Genomic DNA, 21,402 nt, shown 5'->3' with positions numbered 1-21,402 from the left:
AATGGCAACCCACAGACTGGGAAAAGATCTTTACCAACTCTACATCCCACAGAAGGCTAATATCCAAAATATACAAAGAACTCAAGAAGTTAGACTCCAGAGAACCAAATAACCCTATAATAATGAGGTACAGAGCTAATCAAAAAATTCTATACTGAGGAATTTCAAATGACTGAGAAGCACTTAAGGAAATGTTCAACATCTTTAGTCATCAGGAAATGGAAATCAAAATGATCCTGTGATTCTACCTCACGCCAGTCACAATAGCTAAGATAAAAAACTCGGGTGTCAGCAGATGCTGGCAAGGATGTGGAGAAAGAGGAACACTCCTCCATTGCTGGTGAGACTGTGGAAATCAATCTAGTTGTTTCTCAAAAAATTGGTAATAGTTCTCCCTGAGGACCCAGCTATACCCCTCCTAGGCATATATCTAAAGATGCTCCAACTTGTAACAAGGACACATGCTCCACTATGTTCATAGCAGTCATATTTATAATAGCCAGGAGCTGGAAAGAACCCAGATGTCCTTCAACAGAGGAATGGATACAGAAAATGTGATACATTCACACAATGGAGTACTACTCAGCTATAAAAAACAATGAATATATGAAATTCTCAGGCAAATGGATGGAACTAGGAAATTTCATCCCAAGTGAGGTAAAATCAGTCACAAAAGAATGGTATGTACTCTCTGATAACTGGATATTAGCTCCAAAGCTCAGAATAACCATTATACAACTCACAAACCTTATACAGCTTAAGAAGAAGGAAGACCAAATTATAGATGCTTCAATCCTACATAGAACAGGGAAGAGAAATAAAAAACAAAAAAGAAAAAAAACAAATAAAAATAAATAAATAAATAAATAAATAAATAAATAAATACAAAAAAAAAAAAAGAACAGGGAACAGAATAATCACGAGCTAGAGGGAGGGAGGGACCTAGGAGGAGGGGAGGGGAAAAAAAGGGACAGCAACAGTTATTGGAGTGACAGGAAAGAAGTTCAGAGTGTCAGAATATTGAATGGAAACATGTAGCAGAGGGAGATGGGCAACTGGGATAGCCACTAGGAAGTCCCTGACTCCAGGGAAGGGAGAGGTTCCCAGGAGCCAATGGCATCGACTTTAGCTGAAATACCCAACAAAGGGGAGATAAAACATGTAGAGACCACCTCTAGTAGACAGGCACAGCCCCCCTATTGAGGGATGCAGCCACCCATGCATCTCAAAATTTTAAACCCAGAAATTTTCCTATCCAAAGGAAAGACAGGGACAAAAAGTGGAACAGAGACTGAAGGAAAGGCCATCCAGAGACTACCCCACCTAGGGATCCTTCCCATCTGCAGACACCAACCCCCTGATATGGCTGTTCCCTAAGAGTTTCTACCAGCACCTGACTAATACAGATGCAGATACTCACAGGGAACCATTGGACTCAGCCACGGAACCCCAAATGAAGAGCTAGGGGAAAGGCTGAATGAGCTGAAGGGGTTTTCAACCCCTTAAGAAGAACAATATCAACTAACTAGTCCACTCAGAACTCCCAGGGACTAAACCACAAACCAAAGAGTATATATAGAGGGAGAAAGGACTCCAGATACATATGTAGCAGAGGATGGTCTTAACTGACATCAATGGGAGAGGAGTGCGTCTTGATGCCCCAGTGTAGGGGAATGCTTGAGGGGTGAGGCACGTGAGTAGGTGAATGGGTGGAGGAGCACCCTCATAGAGGCAAAGGGGGCGGAATTGGGGGGATAGTCTGGGGGGTTGTTGGAGGGGTGAGTGGAAAGAGGGATATAATTTGAAATGTAAATGAATAAAATGATTAATAAAAAGGAGAAAAACAAAAAGAAAAAAGAAAAAATACTAGTATTCTAATTTTTTACATTATATACTAATTATAATATGTAAGCTAGACAAGATGTAAAATATAGGTAAAATTACAAATCAGAACATATATATATATATATATATATATATATCACTCTGAATATTGTGCAAAACTTTTGTATACAATATAAAAATATTGGTTACATTTTAAAGGCCAACAGGCTTCTAAAAAGTTGACCAAATCTGGTTATTAAATTTACCTTGTTTATTAGATATGATATTCTAAATAGCTCATGTATTGCATGCATGTTACATATGATGGCACTCGATAAAAACCGTAAGAATGACAACTCATCTCTATGGTTAGAGCTAAAAGTGCCCATTCGGTTCTACACAATTAATTACAATAGGTTTAATCTTATAAAAAGTAGTTAAAATTCAAATATCTATATGTGTAATTAAAGATCAACGTGTACATATTTGAACATTAGATTTAAAATGCTTCAAACACATACAAATATGTTACATTCAAAAATCTAGTTATGGGACTAGAGAAATGGCTCCGCAGTTAAGAGCATTTTCTGTTCTTTCAGAGGATCAAGGTTTGGTTCCCAGCATCCACAACAGGTGGTTCAAGATGACCTATAACTCCAGGTTCAGAGGATCTGGGTCTGATGCCCTCTCCTGGCCTCTGAGAGTGTACAGAAATGAATGGGGTCAAAATACTAATGCAAATAGACATTTAAAAAGTTAAATCTGGTAATATAATTAATAAGAAATTTATTCAAAATTAAAGTATTGCTGAATGGTTGTTTTATCACAGTTTTTAGGTTTATATGAGATTCTCAGAGTTTATAAATCACCCAATTCTTTCTAGAATGCTATACTTTCAAAGGATCAATATACAACTCTCAAATATTTTTAGTAAAGAAAACTTAATGGTAAACACTGAGCTTTTCCAAGGTAGATGACTATGACAAAGTTCACTAGAAAATCAATATAGCATTTTAGTTGGAATTTGCTCATTAAACACCCACAGCTCTAATGCAAATTATGATGGAATGAATAAAGCAAATACGCATGCTTCTTTCTTTTTATTAAATGTAAAATCTACTGTTAATTGCATCTCGTATGTCATACAAACTTTTCTCCTTAACTATTAAATAGAAGCTTTAACAAAAGTCATTAGAGATTCTTTCTTTGACTTGAATAAATTTCAATATTTGTTCAGTAAAGGTTCACAGCAGTTAAATTACATTAACAAATATTATTAGCTACTATGTAAGCCAACCAAGTAAAATACTTATATTGTAGGTAAAACAAATCATTGGGTGTTTACAATAATATTTGGATATCTCCATTTTTAAACATGGTTATCAAATACCCTATAATTCTTACTCAAATGAGAAAGATTCCAAGAGGATCACCCTCACCCCACCACTACCAAGTACTCACATTTGTTTAGTAAGCTAATTGTTTTCTAATATGGGCAAGGGTAAATATGAAGAGGCTGAACCGCACTAAGTATGAGTTTATTGAGTCAAGGCAGAGTACATATTTCCTTAGCAGAACCCAAGTCTATTGACAAACCCATATTCTACAGTTTTCAAACCACTTTAAAAACACAGTAGGAAGAAGACAGTGTATTAAAAAAATATTCCAGTTTAAACACTGGATCATGATTCTCTAAGTAACATAATTTGAAGGATAGATATTTCTCTAAAAACATAACATCTGTGTGGTGGCTATTTAAATATTACAGGCTGAGTGTAAGCGAGAGAGGAAATCAGGCGAATTTCTCGTAATAATGCCAGTGAAAACAATCATCATCCTCGAGTAGACACAATCTGCAGAAAACGTGGTATTCATAAACAAGCCTTTCATTCTCTGAATATTTACTGTTGTGGTTTATATGAGGGTCAACAACTTTGGGAGACCCAATGATGTGAAATGGAGTCCTTCCAAATATGACAATTGTTTCATGAAATCAGCCCATGAATATTGCATACAATAGATATAAGACGTGTTTTACATATGTAATTTACCTTCCTTTAGCATAAACTGTTTGTCAAAACCTTGAAATAGAGATTCCCTGAGGCCTGAGAACTGTAAGGAAACCCCACCGCAGGTAGTCTGCGGGTTCTCTTGCTGCCATCACATTCAGAGCTGCTTTTGCAGAACAGACTCTTAAGGGACCCATCATGACTGCTCTCCTAAAAACCCAACAAGCAGTTGAAACAGTCACATGCAGATATTTGCACCTAGCCAATGAAGCAGCTGACCCCTGTTGTTGAATTAGGGAAGACTGAAAGAAGCTAAGGAGAAGCTGCAGGAGGACCAGCAGTCTCAATTAATCTGGACCCCAAGATCTCTCAAACACTGGACCACCAAAGAGTCATCATATACCAGCTGATATGAGGCCTCCAACACACATACAGTAGAGGACTTCCTAGTCTGTGTTCATTCAGAGATGATGCACCTAACCCTCATGAGACTGGAGACCCCACGGAGGTCAGGTGGGATTTGGATGGGGAGGAGGTGTGGGATGTGAAGCAGTCAGAGAGTGGATGGGGGTGCGAGGAATGGAATATGGAGTGTAAAAAATAAATTAAATCAGGTTCCACTCTCACCCCTACTGTCCCCCGCCCCATCTGCTTTCCCTCCCAAGACCTTCCCTCCCTCCCCACTTATGATTGCTTTCTTCTCTTTCCCAAGTGGGACTGAGGTGTCCTCACTTGGGCACTATAGTTTGTTGAGTCTTTTGAATTCTGTGGACTGTATCTTGGGTATTCTGTATTTTTTTTCTAATATTCACTTATTAGTGAGTACATACCATGCATGTCCTTTTGGGTCTGAATTACCTCACTCAGGATGATATTTTCTAGTTCCATCCATTTGCCTGAAAAAGTCAGGATGTCCTCATTCTTAATAGCTGAGTAGTATTCCATTGTGTAAATGAAACATAATTTCTGTATCCATTCTTCTGTCATGAGACATCTAGGTTGTTTTCAGCTTCTGGCTACCACAAATAAGGCTGCTACAAACATAGTGGAACACGTGCCCCTGTGGCAAGGTGGAGCATCTTTTGAGTATATTCCCAAGAGTGGCATAGCTGGGTCTTCAGGTAAAACTATTTCCAATTTTCTGAGGAACCTCCAGATTTATTTCCAGAGTGGTTATAACAGTCTGCAATCCCACCAGCAATGGAGAAGTGTTCCATTTTCTCCACATCCTCTCCAATCTGTCACCTGAGATTTTGATCTTAGCCATTTTGACTGGTGTAAGGTGGAATGTCAGGGGATTCGATTTGCATTTCTATGATCACTAAGAACTTTGAACATTTCTTTAGGTGCTTCTCAGCCATTCGAGATTCCTTAGTTGTGAATTCTTGGTTTAGTTCTATACCCCATTTTTTGATTGGGTTGTTTGGTTTTTTGATGATTAACTTCTTGAGTTCTTTGCAGAAAGAATGTAAACAGACAACCTCAGGAAATAGGAGGTTGGGGGGACCCCCGACCCAGAGTGCACCAGAGACCTGGAAGGTGAGAGACTCCCAGGACTCAAAGGGAAGAAACTTAGATGAAATGCCTAACAGTACGGAGAGGAAACTCATAGTGCCCACCTCCAACAGGAAGACATCATGTGAGGGATGGAGTTGACATCCTTCAGTTACATCTCTGACACATAATTGTTCCTGTCTAAAAGAATTACAGGGATGGACATGGAGAGGAGCCTAAGGAAAAGAAGGTCCAGCGACAGGCCCAAAGTGGGATCCAGCTCAAGGGGAGGTCCCAAGACCTGACACTGAGGCTATGGAGTGCTCACAAAAAGGGATCTATCATGACTGCCCTCAGAAAGACCCAGCAAGCAGCTGAAAGAGTCACATGCAGATATTTGCACCCAGCCAATGGACAGAAGCAGCTGAGCCCTGTTGTTGAATTAGGGAAGACTGAAAGAAGCTGAGAAGGGAGACCCTGTAGGAGGACCAGTAATCTCAAATAATCTGGACCCCTGAGATCTCTCAAACACTGAACCACCAAAGAGTCATCATATACCAGATGATTTGAGGCCCCCAACACACATACAGTAGAGGACTTCCTGGTCTGTGTTCATTCAGAGATGATGCACCTAACCCTCAAGAAACTCCCTGGAGGCCCCAGGGAGTTTAGAGGTCAGGTGGGGTTGAGGGTGGGGGCAACCATGTGGAGATGGGGTGTGGTGGGGAGCAGGTGTGGGATGTGGAGCAGTTGGAGGGTGGGAGGGAAGGGGTGGGAAATGGAATATGGAGTGTAAAAAGTGAATTACAAATAAAATTATATTTTAAAAAAGAAAATTAAAAATTAATTAAAAACAAAATTTAAATGAATAAAATAAATTGTTCAAAAGGTTAAAAAATTCTAACACAGGATTTAATTTTTCAAAAAACTATGAATTAAAAATACTTATCATCATTGTGTATTTCTTTATTTTCTATTTAACTGCACAGATTAGTATATATCACATCTATATTTAAAGAGAAAAGAATGTGCAATTAAAAAGAAGAGGCACTGTAACTGCATTGTCAATACAAGTAAGGTATGCAAGATGACAACCCTCATATGTTAAAATGTAGCAAGGTAGATAATAGATACAGATAGATCGATAGGTAGGTAGGTAGGTAGATAGATAGATAGATAGATAGATAGATAGATAGATAGATAGATAGGAGAGATAGATACATACATACATAGGAGAGATAGATGGATAGATAGATAGATAGATAGATAGATAGATAGATAGATAGATAGATGAGATAGATAGATAGATAGATAGATAGATAGATAGATAGATAGATAGATAGATAGATAGGAGAAATAGAAATAACGAATGATAGATAATAGAAGATAGATAGATAGATAGATAGATAGATAGATAGATAGATAGATAGATAGATGATAGACTTATGGAGTCTGTGAAGGTTTTTTTTTTAACCTTTTGTGGAGTTGTTTTTCTATTTTCACCTTTATGTGCATTTTGAAGAAAAAAAGCCATGATTTCCTGTGGTACAATGTTTATTTTCCACATTACCAAGTCAGGAGTCTTCATATGTGTGGATATGTACTCTATATTTTGAGAATTTATATTGTCTCTGAATAGAAAAACTGGGACTGTTAACTGTCAACCTCTTAACAATCACAATGAAACTTCTTTGCTCTTGAGAAAAGCAAATTTATATTCTCTACTATAAGAATGAACTAACTTTATGTGTAAAATAATTGAAATGGGAGTGTTCAGAAAAGAATGTATATTTAAAGAAAAGAGGCACTGTAAGCAATTGCACTGTCAATACAAGTAAGTTACTCAAGATATATAACCATTAAATTATATGTTAAATATACTAAGATAGATAATAGACATAAATGGTAGATAGATAGATAGATAGATAGATAGATAGATAGATAGATAGATAGATAGATGATAGACTTATAAACACGAGACTTAAAAACTAAGGAGTTCTTTTGGCTAAAATCCAATATTGTCTTTATTTCAGTTTAATTGGAAGAGGATCTCAAATTCATCTCCTCCATGAGATATCAGGAACCTGGATTTCTCTTTGTACCAAAGGTTAATAAGAAATGTGTCTGCAAAAGTCAAACAGCATTAAATACCAAAAACTGATTATTATTCTACAGGAGCTGTTCTGTCATTCATAATCTCTCCATGCTTCAATCGGCCACAGCTAATCTTTAATGGATGACATTCAAGAAGGAAAAAAACTAACACATAAAGCGGAGGCTCTATCGTGAGCTTTTAAGAAATAAAAAATAAGGCCTTTGAAAAAATATCAGTGTTTAGACATTATAAAATACTACTAAAATACTGTTACACAAAATATCCCCAGTATCTGTATAATAGTACTAATAGTAACACAAAGAGACAGTACGTGCAGGGCCAGGCCACAGGAATGTTAGAATGGAAAGATATTCAAATAAACAGTATGTGTTTAAAAGTAAACACCACATCACTAACATCAAAGAAATGAGTGGCTGCAATCAGGACACAGAATGTCTTACTGTCAAACTACATAAACACAATCTTTAAATGTTTGGTATTTAGGCACTGTTTTCAGTTGAAAAGAGATAATATAAAAGTGATGTTTCAGCTATTTTTCTCTAAAATACACAAAATATCTGCAGGTCATCAATAATTCTTTAAAATAATATTATACACGTGTGTACTTTAAATGAGTCAAAATGAATGCGTCCTCAATAGGCACAACAAACAAATACTCCTTAAATTAAACACATGGAGAGGAATTCCTTTTCCACTAAAGTCAAGTAAAATCCTGTTAATGGTACATTTCTCCTTTTCTTTCTTTCTTTTCTTTTCTCTTCTTATAGAGGTCAGTGTTTCAAAGGCAGGTGTATATAGAGCTCAGGCTTGCTCTGAACTCAAAGTTTGTAAGATCCAGCTAAGTCTTAACTAGAATCCTCCCAAATGCTAAGATTAATGGTATATATGGCCAAGCCATGTTTCTTACAGATATAACAAACTTTCTCATGTGGTAAGTTTCTCAAATAAGAAGCTGGATGAGAATGTGTGGGCAGCAGGGAGCCACAGAGACAGCCTATGTCTTAGTTTCTGGTTGAGTGGCCTGCTAGTGTATTATAGTCAGCCTTCAACATGAAACCTGTTTAAAAAAATAATAAAGATAACAAAATATCTTAATATATATTTAAAAAATAAAAACAAAACAAAGACAAAAACAAGCAAAAATGTGTACTTGACTGCATTTTATAAGTAGGCGATTTACAGTATCAAATCTTCAGAGATTTTGTGGCTTTTCACCACATATCTATAAAACAGGGAAGGTCAGAATGTATGGCTCCACCCACAAAAAGTGATCAATTGATTTTAAAAAGTGATTGTAATTAAATTTTAAAAATTGGTTTTCCTTATAGGATAATACTCTTAGTGCTGGGCAGCAGCAATGTCAACACAACAGCTAGAAACAGTGGTTATGCAATAATTAGAAGAGTACTAAATAATTTTTTTAAAAAAGGAAAATTGGGGAAAAAGAAAAAACTATGGCAGTCAAATTAAATAATAAATACTCTAACTACTATAAAGTAACACAGATAACTTCTCTGTAACACAGATTAGGTATAAACACAGAGCAGTTACCTGTTGTTAGGCTGAGCAAGAACTTACACAACTACAAATCTGATGAGCTTTCTAATGGTGTCCATTTGATGAAGAGCTCCAGAAAACAATATGGTGGCATTTATTGAGACCTTCTCTGAGTCACAAGAATTGGTTTGAAAATAAAAGACACCTATAACAGATTTCAACCAGTGCTGAGTGAGACTGTAATTACTCAAGTGAGAAAAATGTTGGAAAAATGTATGGTTCCAGTGTGGACACTTGGCCACACCAATATCGGTATCCTGTGCTGTGACTGAAAAGTGCTTGCAAGGTAGAAGGAAAAGCTTGACATTTCACATTTTTCTTTTAATCTCTGATGTGCAGTCAATACCTAATGTTCATAATGAAGCATCAATGTACAGTTCTTTGATTTCAAATGAAGTTTGCATTTTTTCTTAAAAACCATTTAGGATCTGGAAAAATATCAGAGGCCATGATAACAATGACATTTCTTCCTGAAAAGGAGGAGCAAGTAAAGACTAGGGCACACGAGAAGCCTTGTGGTGGCCAACACAACTGAGTTTCAGATGCTCATGAGAGCAAGCAGAATGATACTATTCACATCGTGTAAAGGTCTATAGAGAAACAAATGAAGCTAAATAACAACATACGTGAAGGTTTGAGATCATTATACAAAGCCAAGCATTTTCTGTGTTGTTTCTCTTATTTTGGATTCACAATTTAGCAAAATGCTATGAAATATATACATGTCAATAGTAATTTTTCTTAAACCCAATCTCCTTTTTCCAAAATTTCTAACATAATTTTCAGTGTACCTCCCTGAAGTGTATTCACAGTGAATCACTAATGGTGCTGTGGGTGGCAAAGGGCAGAAACTGTCAAGTATTTCCACTACTGCTCTAGATGTAGGCATAAAGACAGGGCCACCTTCTAAAGCAGAACCTTGACTTCACAGGCCAGCAGGCCAGCAGGTGCCAGGCCTTTCCTCGCTCACCACCCCAGGGTCCTGGGCATCCCAACTCGGCTTTATTTAAAGACCAACATAATTCATCTTTCATTCAACATATGTGCATAAATATGATTTTACCAAAATCATGTTACAAACGGTATTTTCTTACCACTTCTTTCACTTAATTTAGAGACAGGAAAGATTTTGCGTATCATCCAATTTTACTCAGAAAATTCTTAATTATTGTAACACATCTCACAGCATAAATGTATCATAATTCATTTAATACTTTCCTCACTATATTTTTTATTCTTTCTTTTTTTTAATTTTTTCGAGACAGGGTTTCTCTGTGTAGCTCTGGCTGTCCTGGAACTCACTCTGTAGACCAGGCTGGCCTCGAACTCAGAAATCCACCTGCCTCTGCCTCCCAAGTGCTGGGATTAAAGGCGTGAACCACCACTCCTGGCTAGATTTTTTTATTCTTATACTCAGAACTAACACAATAAAAATATTCTTATAAATTTTAACATTTAACATACTCTAAGAAAATGGCTACTAGAAGGGGATATTTATCACATATTAACAAATTTTAAAGCTACAAACATTTTTGCATCATATTTGCTATTTCCAACATTAGTTTGGTGTTCATTCATTATTTACTTTTATAGGGAATCTCTTTTGTAAAGATAAATATTTTGTTTATAAACATTAAAGTAGATCCATGCACATTCATCTTTATACTTCCACAGATACATATTTTAAATAAGATGTGTGAGGTGGAGATATAAAACACGAGCATCCCCTTACATGGACCAGCAGTTCCTCTGTGTTATAAGGAGTGGAGCATCACTGAGATGCACTCAGAGTCCCACAGTGCTTCTCTGTCTATTACTGTGCTGACGTAACTGCACTGTTTTCTAGCGTTTTGCTTTGGATCCACTTTATAATACTAGGAAGAGTATGAGTTTATCAAAATTTTGTATCCACTTAGAAATGATAAAAAATTTCAAGGATGCACCAGGGACAAAAGTTTTTAAGAGTTTCAAATCATTTTTTTTACCTTTTTACATTCCAGAATTTACCCCCATCCACCCTCCAACTGTTCCACATCCCATACCTCCTCCCCACTCCCTGTCTCCATGAGGATGTCCCCACCCTCCACCCACCCCCCATCTGACCTCTAAACTCCCTGTGGCCTCCAGTCTCTTGAGGGTTAGGTGCATCATCTCTAAATGAACACAGACCCAGCAGGCCTCTACTGTATGTGTGTTGGGAGCCTCATATCAGCTGGTGTATGCTGCCTGTTTGGTGGTCCAGTGTGTGAGAGACTTTGGGGGTCCACATTCTCCCTGTTTGCTTTTTATTTTTATCTCTTTAATTCACTGTATGTTTCAGAGGAACTATATGACCCTGTTATTTTTATCAGTTAGGTGAAAGTAAGACATTTAAAACTTTCTACACGTAGTAAAACAATATTCTGTTGTGAATGAAAAATATTACTAATAAGAACAATTGAATTCCATCCATTTTTGCATGTATTATTCAACTTGTTCCATAATGAATTCTTAAATACATAACAATAAATAAATATTTGAACTACATGCTAAACTGTATTATTCAAAAGTTAAATCGTAAATATTACTGCTCAATGAGTCTCTTCAAGAAATAGACTACTTAGTTATATAAAATCATTACTGTCATGATAGCCCCAAATATATTCAATTATTTTTGTACTACATACAAAATGTTTAAAAACCAAATCTATTTATTACAACACTGGCTTTACATTCATGTTTTAAAGTCAGGAAAGTTTTAAATTGTTTTAAACTTCTACTTGTTAATATATTATTAATTTTCCTTAAGATATATTCTTATATTTCCCTATCATCACAAAGAAACAAAAAGTTTATGGTTATTTGTCACTAAAAGACAAGTTGTCATCCAGTATCCAACTAGATTATTTATTTATTTGTGGTCATCTGAATTACATCATTACAATGGTATTTATTTAAATTACTTTCCACGGTGATTTGAAGATAAACTGCATTAATCATCTCTGTGATCTAAAATTCCCCAATTCTTTCATATATATAAAACCAAGTTAAGTATTTAAAATATTATGACCTGGATCTAAACACTGAATGATTTCATAAAATATAAATTGTTAATCATGAAATCTCTAAAATACTTCTATATACTTATTTATCATTTTACAAATTCTTACTTTTCTTAACAGAAAAATAGTGCAAGGAAAAGAATGGTTGCAATGGACTACATAGATGGAAATTCAAAATCCAGTGGCCAACTCTATTCCTAGCATACAAGTATGTTTTAAATTTTCTCTTTGCAAAGACCTGTGCGTGAGAAGATAGTTTCCAAAATATACGGCAGTTATGTACAAGATTAAACTGACACATCCTTTCTCTTTAATCTTAGGGAAACATTCCCTCTATCATCACCTGCATCATCAGATATTAACCTGTTAACTGCATGAAACAGGTTTTTTTAATCAAATGTAGGCTTCCAATGGTAATGAATATAGGACTACCTTAATAAAAAGGAGAAGTACTTCCTCTCTGAGAACTAAAACAGTAAGTGGTATTTGAACTGCTGGTTGAAAGGCAGAGACACTGGTAATCATGATTTCCCCTTGTTTGTTCAGGCCCTTCCAACAAAACAAACAACCTTTTTGTGATTGGATTGACATGGTGTTAACAATGCATTTAATGCCCAAATCAGTGTGAATACAGGTAAAGCCCTCACTAATACCAGTACCAGGATGTTAAAGCCACCTATTTTCTAAGCAGCCAAAAGGGAAAAAAAGCTTCTCCTCCCTTGGCAAACAAGGCAATGAGCTGGTCTCCACCAGCACACAGCACACAATCACCTTCGAGCTTACTGTGAACACTCATCCACTACCTGCAGTCCTTTCCGCAATGCCAGCCTCCGCGGCTTTCTCTTGGAGTTCCAACTTAAGCTTCAGTCTTCTCTTTTCTTTATCTTCCTTAGCCAATTTCTCTTGAAGCTAAAACACATTAGAAAAAAAAACTGTTCTTATCTAATAAATGCTTTCCATATATAAATAATTCTAACATAGGATTTTATTGTTCTTAAATCCTTATATAGTATTTAACTGTTTAAATACACTGATTTGAGAGGGCAAAATTAAGGTTGCAATATACTCTCTGAGTAACGAAAAACTGAAATTATAGAAAATGGAAAATATTAATCCACATGTATATGTGCAGACAGTCATAAAACAGGAATGTCATTCATTCCTTTGCCTTAAAGCAAAGGATGCTGAAAGACTCTACTAATCCTAAAATACTGGACCGTAGGATTACACTTCTCTTAGTCATTCCAATATTTGGAAACAAAATCAATTAAGATTATAATTTTAATATCTGATATAAACCTGACTGTGAATACTGCCTCAGCACATTCCATTTGAATTGGTACTGTCTGTCACTGATTTAAATATGGTATGTAAGAACTGCTAAATCAAAGTACAGAAAATATCTCATGCTCCAACAGAATGTTTCTTTTTACTTTCATCCATTCTTCCTTACATTTTTGTCATTTGTCTTGTTTCCCTTCAGAAACAATATTCAGGCTTCAGTCTGATTAGGTCAAACAACAAAATTAGTAAGGTCAGAAAACTGTATAGAAATTTTAACAGAACCCATAGGAAGTGAATATTGTTTAATAAAATTATTTACAGACCAGGGGAGTTGGAGTTAGAACCAGAGAAGAATAAACATTACATGTGCATTGAGCTGGATGCATGTAATGGTAGAGTAGGATCCAGGGCATATAACACCGTCTGCATCTTTGATGTGTGATTGCATATATTACTGACATGAAAGCATGTGTAGGTACTAAAAATAAAGAAAAATAAACAGAATAGCATGAAATTGGCTGATAATGTAGCCCACATTCCATAATGGTGAATCAAATGAAATATGAGTATTGTTAATAACATAAATTACAAGCAAAGATTTATGAAAATGGGTGATATTACATAAACCAAAAAAGCTTATTTTCATAGCCAATCACTTAACTAAATCATACCAGGATGACAAAGCAACACAAAGCTACCATTGAAGAATTAAAACATGAAATAAAACTGAATGCTAAAGGACAACAGAGAAAACTGGAACTGTAGACAGTTAAGACACTGTTTATAGCAATTAGACTTCTACATTTCTATACCTTTGTATTGCTTGCTCTGAGAATTTCCAATTCTTTTTGAAGATATGCTACTGATGTCTCTTTATTTAAGTCTGGGATAACTTGATGAGAAATCACAGGTTCATAATTCTTTCCACATTCCACAATACTGTAAATAAAGAAGATTTTAAATAATTAATATACATGATTCCATACAGGAATACATTTCTTATTAACAATGAATAAGAAAAGATACTAAAGTTTAAACTTTTATGTAGTTAACGTACGATGACTACAAAACAATAAATATATCAACAGATATACAGATACATCAATTTACAGATATATCAATTTACAATGGAAAAAACCACACAGTGATCCCAAAGAGACTCTGGTTCAGTCTGATTAGGTCTGGTTCAGTATACTTGACAAGAGTTCAGATTAGAAGCTATAAATGTTTTGATTTGTAGTTCTATTTGGGATTAATTTATATATTTTTTTGCTTTTCTGATAATGGAAACAATCATCTCCCCAATGTTATGAAAGGAGTATCATATTCACATTTTTATTATTAATTGAAAGACATTAAATTAATATCTATTCCCCAAAGAGTTAATAGTAAATACATTCTAAAAGACCCTGAAGAGACCATATCCAGAGAGGTTAAGCAAGGCCACTGATTGGGAGATGGAGCCACCCACTCATCTCCAAATTTTTAAACCAGAAGGGCTACTGTCTAAAGGAAATACAGGGACAAAGTATGGAGCAGAGACTGAAGGAAAGGCCATCCAGAGACTGCCCCACCTGGGGATCCATCCCATATACAGTCAGCAAACCCAGACACTATTGCAGATGCCAAAAAGTGCTTGCTGACAGGAGCCTGATATAGCTGTCTCCTGAGAGGCTCTGCCAGAGGTGGATGCTTTCAGTCAACCATTGGACTTAGCACTGGTCCTCAATGGAGGAGTTAGAGAAAGGATGGAAGAAGCAGAAAGGGTTTGTAACTCCATAGGAAGAACAACAGTATCAACCAACCAACCCCCCCCCCAAATTCCCAGGGACTAAACCACCAACCAAGGAGTACACATAGGGGGACCGATGGCTCCAGTTGCATATGTAGCAGAGGCTGGTCTTGTCTGGCATCAATGAGAGGAGAGGCCCTTGGTCCTGTGAAAGCTCCATGCCCCAGTGTAGGGGAATGCCAGTACGGGAAGGGGTGGAAGAACACCTTCATAGAAGCAGGGGGAAGGGGGATGGTAGAGGGGGGTTCTGGAGGGGAAACCAGGAAAGGGGATAACATTTGAAATGTAAATACATAAAATATCCAATAAAATAAAATAAGTATATATTTGGATTGCATGTGGTCCATAAGAAAGAAAGAAAGAGAGAAAGAAGGGAGGGAGGGAGGGAGGGAGGGAGGGAAGACTGCTTGGGAAAAAAAAACACAGCTGACAATAATCTCAACCTATAAGCAGGAAGTATAATGAAGAAATGAGAAAAAGTTGACTTGTTTCTGAGGTATTAAATATTAAGCACTGAGTGTGTGACCTAAGCTGGTCTTTGGCACTGAGTCTTGGGACAGCCAGTGAGCATAGGGCTCTCATGCCCCCTTACTGAATTATCCCACAGAGCTCTTGGCAGGAGCATAAGCTCTACCATTTACGTTTCTTATAAATATGTTTATCCATTCTCCCATCATCCTTGTCTCTATACCCTAAAATATACTCCCAATTGTACTTCAGTAAGAATCTGACACTAAGCAGAAGGAACACCAATACAGTTATTGATTTTATTATGTATTGATATCAATGAATATATCTGAACAATTTTGAACAGAATAGCAACTCCACAAAACTTTTAAAATAAAACTCCAGAAAATACAAAAATCAGAATTATGTTGTCGTTTTTAAGATCTAGTGTTATCTTTACTACACATGATTAATTATCAAAGTAGCATAATCTCACTCATAATAAACACAGGTATCATAGACTCAAAATTCTTCACAGACGATGACTTAAAGGCACAGAATATAGAATAATAAGAAAGGCAAAAGATAGATAGAGCACAGGATTACTCTAAAAGCATTCAAATCACCCAAAACAGAGTACATGGTGATGGAAAAATAAACACCTTTGGGCAGGTTTGAGCTTTAATGAATAATACACCATTTACACGAGTTTCACAAGTATCCTTATATGATAAACTCACAGAAAATAATACTGAATAGGAAACAAATTTCATTGCTTTCTTTAAACCCATCTTGTGCTATCTCTCAGCAATCTGGATACATTATATCAATACCATGGCAGTAATGGAAGCCCTTATAGAGACCTGAAATTGTTTATTAAACTAATTAACTATTTTATTTCTTTACATCCCAACTGTTGCTCCCCCTCCTAGCTCCCTCTCTCAGAGTTCTTCCCCCTTCCCCCGCCCCTTCACACTGAAATGGTTTCCAAGTCACTAGAACATTAAATTTATCTGACACCAAAAATGAAGAAGAGGGAAAATGTATTAAGGAAAGCATGTTGTTCCCAATCTTACTTTTTAGATGAAAACACTAAAATCAGCACGCACCTGCACTTTGCAGATGACCCTTCATCCGGACAAGGGCGGAGGACCTGAAAATTGCTGGGTTTTCTTCCTGGTAGTTCAAGGTCTTCAGATGGGTCTTCATTGCCTAATTCGTGCATGCTCTGCTCAGAATTCATAGTCAGCTGCTCATCTACTGGTGCCCGCTCACTTGCCACTGAGCTCTCTTGTGCAAGACAAATATGGCTATATCTGCATGAAACAAATGACACATGGTTTATAAAAGGACATAGCCACATAGGAAAATTGTCGAGTCAAACAACTATCCTCATGAAAACAAACTCATGGACTTTAACACAGTTCCTAGGGTCACTCTGCAAATTAAGTATGCGCAGTGCAGCATTTGCCACCCACATCCCCATGTCCCTGAGCAGAAGACATTTAGATCAGTGGTTCTCAACCTTCCTAATGCTGTGACCCTTTATAACACTTCCTTATGTTATGGTCACCCCCAACCATAAACTTATTTTGCTGTTAATTCATAGCTGTAATTTTGCTACAGTTATGAATTGTAATGCAAATATCTGATTTGCAGGATAGCTGATATGTGACCACCATGAAAAGATCATTCAACTCCAGAAAGTTGAGAACTCTTGTTTAAAGTAATAGCTTACAAGTCAGGCTCACACTACGACCTCAGTTTCTAAAACTTGGCAGAGAGGCCACACCTGGCTAACTGAATCAAAACCTCTGAAAGTGGAGTCAGCTTCTATGCTCTACATTGCCTAAATGATGACAGTTAATGTAGAGGAACATTAATTTAAACATATACTTAAAATAGCAAATATAAGAATATGATGATAGTGAATCAATACCATACAATGGAACTGTGATTCACAGCCTTAATAAGTGTATAATGCAGTACAAAATGTTTAACATATCATTTCCTGTCTATAAAATGTAAATTAATGAGTCGGGGTGCCTGACATTCCAGTAAAGATGATTTATTTCAGTAAACATCATCATAATATAAGATGAATGCAATAAATTTAACATCAGTGTCATCAAAAATACAATATATTATACAAACTACTGTGTATGCCTAATTATATCACAAGGTTACTTAAGTTGTATCCACTAAGAAATATTTATTTTAAAGAGATTAAAATATATCTCATAGAATAATAAAGTTTGGGAGAAAATCATCATTACTAAAATTAAAAGGTACAACTATGGATTGCAGCGTGTACTTTATTAACTCCGGAAGAAGTAATTCTTCACCTTTAAAAAGTAGCCTTGGTGATGAGCTTGGGAATCTACAAACAAAATCCTTTTGAGACACAAAAGTAATATTAACACAGAGACAAACTTTGGTACAAAAGTAACTCTCACAAAACTTCATTCTATGTTTCGTTTGTATTAACTGTAGATAATAAAAACTTCAAGTACAGATATTATTCATATTGGTAAATGAAAGACACATAACCAAGTTATTTTCATTCTCTTTGTTGGGGACACAGTTAGAAGAATCATTGTATCATAACTGCATACTGTGAAGTAACTGACAATTCAACATAATACTATCCAGAAATGTTATACTTAAAGATTAGCAATTAATTTTAGAGATCTGAAAACTCATCGTTTGCTTTATGTGTTTATTCACCATTCTGTTTTCCTGAAGTAACTGACATAAGAATGGAACCCTCAAACTCTAAAAAATCTTAGAGGCACAAATCAGACAGTCTATCATAAATAGGTCTAGCTTTATAACATAAATATATATTTCTATAAGTAAGTCAAAAAAGATCATTATATAAATAACAAAATCTCCCTTCAGAGACATTTCATTAAAAACCTTTATAGTCTTATGCTGTCCTTCTGTTTATGAGGAGCAAAGGCTCCTCATAAAAGAGGCAGGATAGGCCGTGAACACTGAGGTTATAAAAGCCCCCACATCCCTGTGACAACAACTCTTGTAATGTGTTAGATTTGTAAGATTCTGACCCTTTAAGAACAGTTATACTACTATCTACAACTTGGTCCAGTTATCTAATGTATGCATTATTAGGCCTACTTCAGGATCTTTCTCCATCCAGTGTTTTATTCTTAGTGTTCTGCTTTTATTGTTGTTCTTGTTTTATGTTTACAACACGTATAGTTTTTCTGCTGATTTAACCTGTCAGGTTATAAGACTCCTTGAATTCTTTGAGAATCGCCAGTGAGTATTTCTCTGTGACCATCATCCATTCCAAACTTCTGGAGGAGATAGAGAAGCTTCCAAATAAGATGGGATTTGGTTTCCTCCCAGATCTTAGTAGTGATGATACCTGAAGCAATAAAATGCACACATTTCTGACACTTCTTTTTAGTTTTTTTAAATTTATTTTATGTGTATGGACATTTTGCCTGACGTGTGTCTGTCTATGATGCATGACAAATGTACCACTGGGTGCCCAGCATACATGAAGGTCAGACGAGGGCACTGGACCCACCACAACTAGAGTTACAGTTGTGAATCACCATGTGGTTGCTGGGCCTTGTTACACTGATCCTCTGGAAGAGCAGTCACTGTTCTTAACTCCTGAGACATCTCTAACAGCCCCCATTTCTGAGACCTCTTCATTTTAATTCTAAAATGTTTTAAAGCAATGGTTTAGAGGTCATGGCAGGAGGATTTCTAGATAGTGAATTTCAGGCCAGCCTAGCTCCAGAGTAAGACCCTGTACTAACAATATCACCCTCCCTCAAAAGAAAAATCCAAAAGTTAATATTTGAAACATTTAATATATAAGGAACCCATACTGTGTGGTTTAGCTCTATATCTAATTTTGTTCAGTCATAAAACCTTTTAGATGCCTAATTTGAACTGTTCATCTGACATTTGGAACCTGCTCTGCAAATCAAACTATCTATACTCTTTTATTGAGAATTTAATTTTACTTCAGAGTAAACAAGGCTGATTTATAAAATCTTTCTGCTTGCCTGCCTGCATTTTATTTTTTTAACAAATCATTTTTGAGAAATGCTATCTCACCAAAATAGTGCTAAATATTGGAAAGGCTTTCAAATGTTCTTCTTTAGTACATTTCCCTGTATAAGTATTCAACCATTATACTGAAATTTTCATCTTTTAAATTCTACTACTTATTCAGTATTTTGATATTTGTTTGTGGAGACCAGGCTGTGATATATATACCCTGTGGCAGAGTCCTGAGACAAAATATGAGTGATGACCTGAAACCTCTAGTACAGACTCTAGCACAATTACCATTATAAAAATCAATGTAATGATTTGAGTATTAGAATGTAACAAGGCCCAGGCAAGAGATATACAACTGATTATATGTAACATATATGCATACTCAAAATGTATACTCTGGGAAGACTTATAAAGGTATTTGCTCCAAAATTTAAAAAGCAAGATTATGCAAATAAATGAACTGTCAAACGGTTAGTTCAGAAACCAAAAAGTTGACAGATGGCAAGAATAACACCTTAAGAAAACTAATCTTCAGGGATCGCTGTAGAAGATAAGGCAGAAAGATTTTGAAGAGCCAGAGGAATAGGAAGTTCACTGTGAAGTTGCATCTCCTGGAAATTTCAGAAGCTAGACCAATCAAGTCTCACCTCAGCAATCTGAGTGACTAAACATGAAATGAATTGCTAATGTAGTCTGGGGAGATCCTTCCAAAAGAATTACAAGCAAATAAGGACTAGTCCTCCCTAGTGAAGATCACACTAATTGGCTAGCCAAGACCAAATGGTCAGTCCTGAAAACGTGTACAAGTAATGGTAAGCAGACAGAGTAGCTTGGAGTTATGTATTCAGGAATATGCATACATATATCAACAAGAGAGCAGAGGAATACACAGAATAATTTAGAGGAGAAACAATGTGACTGTATCATAATTTCTCTCTATGTATAAATATATGACCATATATTACTATACAGTATGATTACATATATGATATATATTCTCATAAATATGTTGCCTTCTCATATGTGTATATATATACATATATATACGTGTGTGTATATAATATATATATATATATATTCATGTGTGTGTGTATGTATGAGAATCAGATGTGGTTTCAAGAGCCTGTAATCCTAGCACTTTTGAGTGGAAACAGAACTGCCACAGGACCAAGGCCAGCTTTGTCTTACTAAGCTCTAGGCCAGCCAAAGCTACAAAGTTAGATCTTATCTTTAAAAGGCTCCTAAATAATAGAATGTATTTTAATAATATTTTAAAGAATGTTAGCTACTAAAATCGAGGAGGAAAGTATCCTTTAATTGGGGATTCTCTGATAATTAAGAACTTTAACAAGCCAAGTATTTCTTGTATTATATTTGACTGAAAACTTCTAAAATGAGTAGCAGGGCAGAGATCAAGATGTGGCTAATCTAGAAAAAAAGAGGTGAAATGAACTACTGGTAGAGATACTTGGAGAAGAGGTAGTCAAAGTTAAAGATGCCGAAAATGTCACTTTTGGAGGCACCAAGGTCACTGAGAAATGGCAGGAAATAAAGAGGAAGAAATAGGAAACAAATGTAAATCTCTTCGGAGACTACAAAAGCATGTTGAAGAAGGAGACATAAAATTAAAAACACAATTGGTAATCGGTAAAACTCCTTCATTTTTTTCCATTTTAAAACTAACAAGCCAACAAACAGAGACTATCCTGCCAGCCCTCTGCCTGCATTCCTCTAGCCCTCTCTGACAGTCTACTCCTGTTCTAACTCTATGCCCTTCCACATTTGCTTTCCTGA

General features: G+C 36.0%; 1 protein-coding gene across 1 annotated transcript in view; it reads right to left on the bottom strand.

Annotated features, from left to right (window-relative positions):
• Window positions 1–21,402, bottom strand: part of Mipol1 (mirror-image polydactyly 1) — a 301,756-nt gene that overhangs the window by 209,588 nt on the left and 70,766 nt on the right. Inside the window, exons 2-4 of the mRNA XM_021178974.3 lie at window positions 16,674–16,880; window positions 14,138–14,264; window positions 12,845–12,950 (exon numbers count right to left, since the gene is read on the bottom strand). Of these exons, the coding sequence (XP_021034633.1) occupies window positions 12,845–12,950; window positions 14,138–14,264; window positions 16,674–16,807 (367 nt within the window). The 5' untranslated portion in view covers window positions 16,808–16,880. The remainder of the gene's footprint in view (window positions 1–12,844; window positions 12,951–14,137; window positions 14,265–16,673; window positions 16,881–21,402) is intronic.

The sequence above is a fragment of the Mus caroli genome, unplaced genomic scaffold (assembly GCF_978045245.1).
Source record: "Mus caroli unplaced genomic scaffold, Mus_caroli_1 scaffold_14, whole genome shotgun sequence".
Taxonomy (NCBI): Eukaryota; Metazoa; Chordata; class Mammalia; order Rodentia; family Muridae; genus Mus; species Mus caroli.
Note: the sequence above shows the minus strand (reverse complement) of the source record. Positions and strands in the feature narration are given on the sequence as shown.